The following is a 9,900-nucleotide window of genomic DNA, read 5'->3' as shown; positions in this document are numbered from 1 at the left end:
AAGGCTAATCTTGAGTTTGTTTTTCTCGGAAACTGTAAGTAACGTCAAATGAATAGAATAAATGAATAGAATATAACTTTTTTTTTTCAGCTGAAGTTGTTGCTGTCATTTCTAGATTATATATTTGTTGATATTATATTTTATTACATTTAATGTTTAAATCAAACAGAACCAATTTTTTGGTTTGCTACCGCTTTTTCCGGGACTTTTATTTTACTAATGTCATTTTCTAATGCCTTACTAGGACTTTTATTTTATAATATTTTCTAAGCGCGGAACTTCCGCTTGCGTAAGTATCTGCGTGAGATCCAGAGATGGACACAAACAGAACAGCGAAGGTGTGAATATGATTTTATAATGATTATTTTAAAAATACTGCAATGAATACTAAATAATTTAAATAATGAGCTTTAATTACGTTTTTTTTTTTAATATGAGAGTGTTAAAATTATTTAACGTTAGGTCAGCTTGTAATAACGTCTTTCAGACAAGTCATATTTAAGTTCATATTATTGATTCCATCATAATCACCAGCATAATTTCCATAACGTGTTGTCATTGACTTGCACAGTTATTTACCTCTTTATTTTTACATGCTGTTTTAGTCTTGCACTTGCAAATAAATATATACATTCATTTATTTATTTATTTATTTATTTCAACTTACGGAAACTGTCAGATTCCGGAATATTACTGGACATCATTATAGTTTTTAATGCCTGCATTTAGGAAGCTGGCATGAAATGATTATTATGCATGCAGCTTATTATGAGCTAATTAATGCATATAAACTTAATTAGAGAAACGTGTGTGTGTGTGTGTGTGTGTGTGTGTGTGTGTGTGTGTGTGTGTGTAGTATTTTAGGCATTTTATTTTACATTGTTATTATATAGTGTATTATAACATATACAACATACATATATATTCAATTATTAGAGGGACTACATTCAGTATTAGCATTTAAAAAAAAAAAAAGGCATTTGTCATACTGCAGATTTCAGTGAACCGCAAAAGGATGATTAAAATGGTATCTAATAAATACTTAAATATACTCTCATACATTCATATGCATTCAGCTTTTAAAACTGTCCATGTTACTGGTGTGTCTGCGCAGCTGGAGTTTGCGGTGCAGATGTCATGCGGCAGCTGTGTTAATGCAGTAAAGAGCGTCCTGGAGAAAGAACCAGGTGAGTCAAGCACAACAGCAAACACCTTTCTGAGCTCTTACAGCGTCCTGCTTCTTAAGTTTGGGTGTCGATTCCAAAAATAGTGTCTGTTTTGCTTGAGCATGTCACAGTTTCTCACAAAAAAATCATTCGTTTTATAGCATTTTTGTTTTTGACAACCATTTGTGTGGTGAAGAAGTTTTGTATTCTCCCCTTTAAGCACCAGAAAATCTACCACAAAGTCTTCCTCTGAGCCAGATTATAACTTCTTGTTCAATTCACAGCCCATTTTCTCATGAATGCCATTATTCTATGCCTAATCATGATTTCACGATATTTTCATAATTGTGAGATTTAAACTCAGAATTCTGATGTTGCATCTTGCAATTATGACTTTTTTCTCTACATTTGGACTTTACATCTCATAATTCTGTTTTTTTGTTTTGGGCCACAGAATAAAAAAATGAAATGGTAACTGCAACTTTTTACCTCACATTTCTGAGTTTATATCTGTGTTTGTATCTCACAATTCTGACATTTTTTCAGAACTGCAAGAGAAATAGTTGGAATTGTGAGATATAAACGGTCAGAATTGTGAGAGAAAAAGTTGCAATTACCTTTTTTTTATGGCAGCGGCTATTTGCACTAAGTGTAAATAGCATATTTTCTTAGCAATAGATGCTATTTACACTGTTAAAATAGCAAGATTTTCTGCTATTTATACTACATATTGCAAATAGTGTCAATTATCTGCACTTCAGTATTGTAGTACATTATAAAACAGTGTGCAATAATAACTTGAGTGTAAATTATAATTATAATTCAAATTATTAAATGCATGCCACCTTATTGGGACAATAAAGCCCTCTCTACACCTACCCTAACCCTACCCGATACTTTATTTTCAACTTTTTGATTATTTCCTTCATTTTTATTGAAAATAAATGCTTTTCTGATGTGATTTGAAATTTGAAAAGGGAGAGAAAATTTTCGCCAAATGGCGCATGGTGTCAAAATGAGCACAACACACATTTTACCATCTGATAGAACTGATGACTGGTGACTGTCTTTTGTAATGTTGACTAGCCCAATCACACGTTAGTGGGCGGAGTTAGTGTAAATAGCCTCTGCCTACAAGGCAGGGCATGGGGAAGCCTGCTGATCTGTCAGTTGTCCAGAAGACAATCATTGACACCCTTCACAAGGAGGGTAAGCCACAAACATTCATTGCCAAAGAAGCTGACCGTTCACAGAGTGCTGTATCCAAGCATGTTAACAGAAAGTTGAGTGGAAGGAAAAAGTGTGGAAGAAAAAGATGCACAACCGAGAGAACCGCAGCCTTATGAGGATTGTCAAGCAAAATCGATTCAAGAATTTGGGTGAACTTCACAAGGAATGGACTGAGGCTGGGGTCAAGGCATCAAGAGCCACCACACACAGACGTGTCAAGGAATTTGGCTACAGTTGTCGTATTCCTCTTGTTAAGCCACTCCTGAACCACAGACAACGTCAGAGGCATCTTATCTGGGCTAAGGAGAAGAAGAACTGGACTGTTGCCCAGTGGTCCAAAGTCCTCTTTTCAGATGAGAGCAAGTTTTGTATTTCATTTGGAAACCAAGGTCCTAGAGTCTGGAGGAAGGGTGGAGAAGCTCATAGCCCAAGTTGCTTGAAGTCCAGTGTTAAGTTTCCACAGTCTGTGATGATTTGGGGTGCAATGCCATCTGCTGGTGTTGGTCCATTGTGTTTTTTGTAAACCAAAGTCACTGCACCCGTTTACCAAGACATTTTGGAACACTTCATGCTTTCTTCTGCTGACCAGCTTTTTAAAGATGCTGATTTCATTTTCCAGCAGGATTTGGCACCTGCCCACACTGCCAAAAGCACCAAAAGTTGGTTAAATGACCATGGTATTGGTGTGCTTGACTGGCCAGCAAACTCACCAGACCTGAACCCCACAGAGAATCTATGGGGTATTGTCAAGAGGAAAATGAGAAACAAGAGACCAAAAAATGCAGATGAGCTGAAGGCCACTGTCAAAGAAACCTGGGCTTCCATACCACCTCAGCAGTGCCACAAACTGACCACCTCCATGCCACGCCGCATTGAGGCAGTAATTAAAGCAAAAGGAGCCCCTACCAAGTATTGAGTACATATACAGTAAATGAACATACTTTCCAGAAGGCCAACAATTCACTAAAAATGTTTTTTCTTTATTGGTCTTATGAAGTATTCTAATTTGTTGACATAGTGAATTGGTGGGTTTTTGTTAAATGTGAGCCAAAATCATCACAATTAAAAGAACCAAAGACTTAAACTACTTCAGTCTGTGTGCATTGAATTTATTTAATACACGAGTTTCACAATTTGAGTTGAAATATTGAAATAAATGAACTTTTCCACGACATTCTAATTTATTGAGATGCACCTGTAGACACTCCGTTTTTTATTTCTTTTTCCCGTGGCAGAAACAAGCCTCCAGAGGTCTCTCGTTCATGTGTGTGTGTGTGTGTGTGTTTAGGAGTTGAGGCGGTGCATGTGGACCTGGCTAAGGAGCAGGTTTTGGTGGAGACAGCGCTCACCTCTCTTCAGGTCCAGAGTCTGATTGAAAGCACAGGCAGACGGGCTGTGCTGAAGGGAATGGGCGGCACAGAGACAGGTGAGACTCAAGCGCTGTGAGTGTGAATGCTGTGAACGGGCCTAATGCCTCTCATCCGTGTGTGTGTGCTCGTCAGACCTGGGTGCTGCCGTGGCGATGGTCAGTGGGGCGGGGCTAGTGCAGGGCGTGGTCAGATTCCTGCAGCTGTCACAGGAGCGCTGTTTGATTGACGGGACGATTGACGGACTGACGCCTGGAGCTCACGGTCTGCATGTGCACGAACTGGGCGATCTGACGCAGGACTGCAGGAGGTATCACGACCCTTGACCTTTGACTTTTAGATCACAAGACAGGCGCCCATTATAGAGTGTGACGGCAGCGTGCATAATCTGTGTTTGTCATAACGGGTTTAAAAGCATGAAATCCGAGATCTTCATGATGGTCTGGATTTCACGTGTCAAATTGAAGTTCCCCTAAATCTAAATGCACACTGCATTACCTTATCTGTAGCTGAAATCAGAGCAGTGAAGTATTAGGGTGCTGTTTGCATGCATATGTCTTTGTCTAAATGGTCATTTATTTGTGTTGTGTCTCTGTCTCTCAGCTGTGGAGATCATTTCAATCCGTTCAGGAAACAGCATGGAGCTCCTCAGGACTCAGAGAGGGTATGTTTATTTTTTACATTTCAGTTATATACACAAACCATTGGCTTCAGAAAAAGACTATTGTTATTCAACCAAAAAAATAATAAAAAATAAAATAAATAAATAACACATTCTGACCTTGTGTAGTTTGATGGGGTTGTCACTTTGGAACATGTTTTGAAATACATGTTAGAGAACAACATACAGTACAAAAACACTGACGGGGTGAAAACATATTATACCATATTATACCATATTAAACCTTATAGTTGCTAAGAGGACAACTAGCCCCGCTGTATTCTATGTACGATGCCTAAGTGGTATTTTATGGTACAGTGTCCAAAAACTATGGAAAATATTGTGGTAGAAGAAGCAAATATATGCATTTAATTAATTAATTAATTAATTTAATAATTGTATTTTGTTATTATGTATATTACTATTATTGTTTATTTTCCTGTTTATTTATTAAACTCGATAAAAGAATCTTGTTTATATATATATATATATATATATATATATATATATATATATATATATATATATATATATATATATATACAGCAAATTATGTAATATTATATACCGCTAGGTGATATATTAATGTAATAGAATTGTTAACACAATTGTTATTATATTAAATATATTATATTTCATATTATATATATTAAATATAGTATATTATATTGAAATGTATTATATTTCATATATTAATATTTATTTATCTATCTATTTTTACTTTTTAAGCAATTTACTCTGGTAGAATAAGCAATAAATTAAATGATTTAAAATAAATAATTTAATATTATACGACATTTAATTAGTTTATATTAGTACATATTTTTATTTATTTACAAATGTAATGTATTAATAATGAATGCATTCTTTATTAATGTTTATAAATATATTTATATTACATTTATTTATTATTTAACAGAATTTTGACTTTTTAAATTCCTTTTTACTTTATTTTGTTTTGGTAACGTTTAGGGTTAAATATATTCTATTTTGACTAACATTGACATTGAAAATAAAGTGTTGTGTGTAAAGATGATTGGAGGTGGTCTGGAGTAATGCTGTGTGTCTGTCTGGTCTCTAGCATGTAGGAGATCTGGGGAATATTACGGCTGGTCCTGATGGCAGAGCTTCATTCCGGCTAGAAGACTCTCAGATTAAGGTAATGAAGCTGTGCTCGTCATTAGGACTTCAAAATACAGTCTCGTTACTCAGAGGGATAAGCTGATAGCAGAGCTGGGTAGATTACTTACAAATTGTAATCCGTTACTGATTCCAGATTACATCACAAAAATTGTAGTCAGTAACGTAATCCATTACATTACACATTTTAGGTAATATAATCAGATTACTTTTTGGATTACTTTTGACCTAACTCATTTATCACATTGATTTAAACAGGATAATCTTGTACCATAATGATGCAAAAATACAAAGAGTGAGAAAATTCCTTTCATTGTAATTAACAACATGAAGTGCATTAAACATTATATTACATCAAGGTTTCCCAAACTGGGGTTCAGTGAGTTTAATGTGTGAGTTTAATGAAAGGCTAACAAGTAATTAAATCATAAAAATGTAAAATTAAAATAAATCATTTTTTATTTTTATTTTTAACAATCTAAATAATTCACTTACTAAAAAAGAATAAATATTTTATGTTTACCTGCACACCATATGACCATGAACCAATGTCAGAGAACCATGAACATGCAAATGTGATACTAATTATTAAAATATTTATTATAAAATCTCAGGGGTGCTTAAAGGGGTCATTGATTATGATTTCACTTTTTTAACTTTAGTGTATAATGTTGCTGTTTGAGCACAAACAACATCTGCAAAATTACGATGCTCAAAGTTCAATGCAAAGGGAGATATTGTCTTTTACAGAATTGCTGATTGACTACAGCTTTACAGTAAATATATCACGTGAAAGAGGATCAGATGACTAAAAGTTTGAGAATGTCTGCAAATAGGAAATAATGAGAATTTGTGCATTTTAATGAGTTTGAAAGACAAAAGCCTTTCAATAATACATAATAATACCTGGTTAAATAACCTACTGAGTGCTAATTCAATTCAAATGAATGTGTTCATCAGAAATTGATGCAATGTTGAAACACTTCTTAAACGATGATTTCTTACGAAATGATTTTTGTAAATCCAGTGCTCAAATGCCGTGTAGCACCTGACTAATGACTGTGAATGTCCACAAAACTGGATTTTCTGAGTGTGTATAAGCGGTAGACTATTTTAGAAAGGACAATTTAAAAGATAAAAAAGAGGAATTAGAGAGAATCAATAAATTATTAATTTATTTCTATTGTGTGAATAATATGTAATCAATAAAAAAGTAACTGTAGTCTGATTACGAGTATTTTAGAATATAATTTACTCTAATTACAAGTACTTAATTTTTGGAATCTGATTAAAGAATCCAGATTACATGTCATCAGTTACTGCCCAGCTCTGGCTGAAAGTAAGAGCAGTCAGGTGTGTGTCTATAAACCCTACGGTAGAGTTTTTATAAAGCCTCTGTTATTAAGTTAATTACACTTTGACTAACCTCTCCGTCACTACATTCATAGCCACACCTCTCTTTTGAACTCTTTTATCATTCTGTGTCATTGCAAATAATCATGCACAGACCTGAGCAGGGTTATTATTATGCAAGCTTGATTCCTCCACTGAATAAAAAATTTTTAAAAAGGTAATTGCAACTTTTTAACTCACAATTCTAACTTTCATTCTTTGAAATGTCTGATGTAAACTTATAAAGTCAAAATTGCAGGATGTAAACTTGCAATTGTAAGGAAATATCAGAACTGTGAGTGTGAGCTGACTTGATTTTCTTTAAAAATGGACTTTATAACTCGCAATTGGGAGTTTATTTCTCGCAAGTCAGAATTGTGTGATTAAAAAAGTCACAATTAACTATTTTATTTTTTTAGGCCGTGGCAGAAATGGGCTTTCATATATTGTAGTTATATACAACTTAAGCCAAACCATGCAAAAAACATTACTTTTCATACTTAAAATAATTTTAATCTTATTTTATTTAAGGTAGATGCAAAGGCAACATTTCTCATTTTCATTTAGTTTAACTTGAAGTACTAAAACTGAGATAAAATTATAAAAAACTACATATTAAATAAATATAATATATATTTATATTATATTTTAAAAATATATTAAAATTATTAAAAAATAAAATAATAATAATGGCAAAAACACCAAAAATATTCTAAAATTTTAACTAAAGTGAAAACAGAAAATATATAATGTATAGATTAAAAATATTAACTAAAACTACAAAAGCATAATCAGTCATACTAAAACAACACTGGATCTGAGTTACATGCTGTATTTAATTTTTCACCAAATCCAATTTAGTAATTTAGTCTCTGGTTGTGATATGAATTAGCTGTGTTCGACTTGAAGCGGCGCTGCGCAGAATGATCAGTGTGTGACATTAAAGTACAGCGAGAGCGATTCGAAAGCATGGATCCGTCGGCTCTCTTATCGCTCTCGCGGGACTTTAATTTCACACACTGATCATTCTGCGCAGCGCCGCTTCAAGTCAAACACACCTAATGTTATGAGGTCACATGTTTCTCCTGGCAGGTGTGGGATGTGATTGGTCGATCTCTGGTGGTGGATTCTGGGGAGGATGATTTGGGCCGTGGGAATCACCTGCTGTCCAAAATAACAGGAAACTCTGGAGAGAGGTGATGGACATTCTTATCCAGACAAAAACATTCAATAGAGAATGAGAATGTGACGCCGCGTTGAGTTCTGGGAAACTGCTTTGTTTATCCGCCATACTTGCAGGACAGTGCTGCCTTTCCGCTATTGAGTTTAGGGCAATATTTGATTTTTTTTGTCGTGATTGTGAAAAATGTCACCATTGTATGTCATTCATGCTGCATCGAGAATTTCAATAATAACTCAGATCATCGTTCTGAGAGAAAACTGAATAAAACAGTGTGTTTTTTCTGTGTGAAAACAGCGCTCTTGGTATTTATTCTTACAGAAATCCCAGTCCGTCCAACGCTCTCTCCCTACTGTTTGATGTCCTTCAGTGGACCATGTGTGTTTGCTTAATGTCTGCTTCTCTCTCGATCCCTTCTCAGGCTGGCCTGTGGAATCATCGCCCGCTCCGCTGGCTTGTTTCAAAACCCCAAACAGATTTGTGCCTGTGATGGTGTGACGCTGTGGGAGGAGAGAGATCGGCCCATCGCTGGGAAAGGACGTAAAGTCCCTGACGCACCGACTGCTAATCTGTAATGGGATGAGGATGCGACCTTCCCACACATCAAGGACCGCAGATGGACATGAATAAGATGAATGAATAAGAGACCAAAAACGTGCCTGTCTGAAGCTGTGGTGAATGTACGTTCAGGTTGTACTGAATGAGATCATGAGCCAAGTTTTGATGTATCCACAGAAATCAAACCATGTGTAAATATGTAAATGTATGGTGTGGATATAGAGTGAAATGTATCTCTGATTATCACCGTGATTCTGTCATACTTTAGTAAGTCTGATTTTACATCCTACTGCTTTTTGTTGAAAATCAACATTTAAAAACCTAAAAGTTATTATTAAACCATGACTGATGAAAAAACTAAAATGTTTCTTGAAAGGGTCATTTTTAAATAGAAGATAGTATAAAATAAAACTAGTAAATACAATATTATAAATTATTCACAAAGCGCTTAATAATAATTTCATTTCAGCCTGCCATTACTCTGAATTTCCCACTCTTATAAACAAGCTCTTCAGCAGTAACCTAAAGTGACTTAATTAAAAACATGTCATTTTTGTTTCATTTGTAATGATTATTGTTGTACAAATACTTTACAAAAATATCAAATAAAATCAACCAAAGTTATCACCTGTTCATTTTTATTCCCACTAACAAGAAATGCTTTTTTTTTTTTTTTTACTTGGTGAACCATGTAAATCATATGATACCACTGTTGCCAGATCCCACTAAAAAGCATCTGTTTTGATCAAAATAAGACCAAATTAATCAGAAACCTGACAGTACTCTTGAAAAAGGCTCAAAATAAACATATGCAACTGCCTATATGTGACCCTGGAGCACAAAGCCAGTCATAAGTAGCACAGGTATATTTGTAGCAATAGCCAACAATACTGATCAAAATATTTTATGCCAAAAATCATAAGGATATTAAGAAAATATCATGTTCCATGAATATATTTTGTAAGTTTCCTACCGTAAATATATCAAAACGTAATTTTTATTAATATGCATTACTAAGGACTTCATTTGTACAACTTTAAAGGTAATTTTCTCAATATTTAGATTTTTTGCACCCTCAAATAGTTGTATCTCAGCTTTTGTGGTCCAGGGTCACATATTTATATCTGACTTTCTAAAAAATACAAAAACAAAGTTGCTTGCAATGCATGCATATCAAGTTAATTTAACAAAAAAGAACTGAAAGCA

The 9,900-nt window shown here is 34.4% G+C and overlaps 1 protein-coding gene across 2 annotated transcripts; it reads left to right on the top strand.

The window, feature by feature from the left end:
- Nucleotides 1–254: 254 nt before the first annotated feature.
- Nucleotides 255–9,318, top strand: LOC131544827 (copper chaperone for superoxide dismutase-like). Of its 2 annotated transcripts, none has more exons than XM_058783322.1 (8): nucleotides 255–338; nucleotides 1,115–1,187; nucleotides 3,685–3,822; nucleotides 3,899–4,073; nucleotides 4,367–4,427; nucleotides 5,506–5,583; nucleotides 8,049–8,152; nucleotides 8,558–9,318. In XM_058783322.1, the coding sequence occupies exons 1-8, from the start codon at nucleotides 315–317 to the stop codon at nucleotides 8,709–8,711; spliced, it is 807 nt and encodes a 268-aa protein (XP_058639305.1). In that variant the 5' UTR covers nucleotides 255–314; the 3' UTR covers nucleotides 8,712–9,318. The 2 variants fall into 2 exon arrangements, with proteins under 2 accessions (XP_058639305.1, XP_058639306.1); XM_058783323.1 differs by lacking the exon at nucleotides 255–338 and adding an exon at nucleotides 941–1,027.
- Nucleotides 9,319–9,900: the final 582 nt, after the last annotated feature.

The sequence above is a fragment of the Onychostoma macrolepis genome, chromosome 07 (genome assembly GCF_012432095.1).
Source record: "Onychostoma macrolepis isolate SWU-2019 chromosome 07, ASM1243209v1, whole genome shotgun sequence".
Classification (NCBI taxonomy): domain Eukaryota; kingdom Metazoa; phylum Chordata; class Actinopteri; order Cypriniformes; family Cyprinidae; genus Onychostoma; species Onychostoma macrolepis.
The sequence above is the reverse complement of the archived record's forward strand: the minus strand, read 5'-3'. Positions and strand labels throughout refer to the sequence as shown.

What these genes read in the sequence shown, in the direction of transcription:
- LOC131544827 (XM_058783322.1), top strand. Translation starts at nt 315, where the DNA reads ATGGACACAAACAGAACAGCGAAG. An exon ending in CGTCCTGGAGAAAGAACCAG is followed by an intron (nt 1,188 to 3,684) that starts GTGAGTCAAGCA and finishes GTGTGTGTTTAG; the next exon opens with GAGTTGAGGCGGTGCATGTG. An exon ending in CTGACGCAGGACTGCAGGAG is followed by an intron (nt 4,074 to 4,366) that starts GTATCACGACCC and finishes TCTGTCTCTCAG; the next exon opens with CTGTGGAGATCATTTCAATC.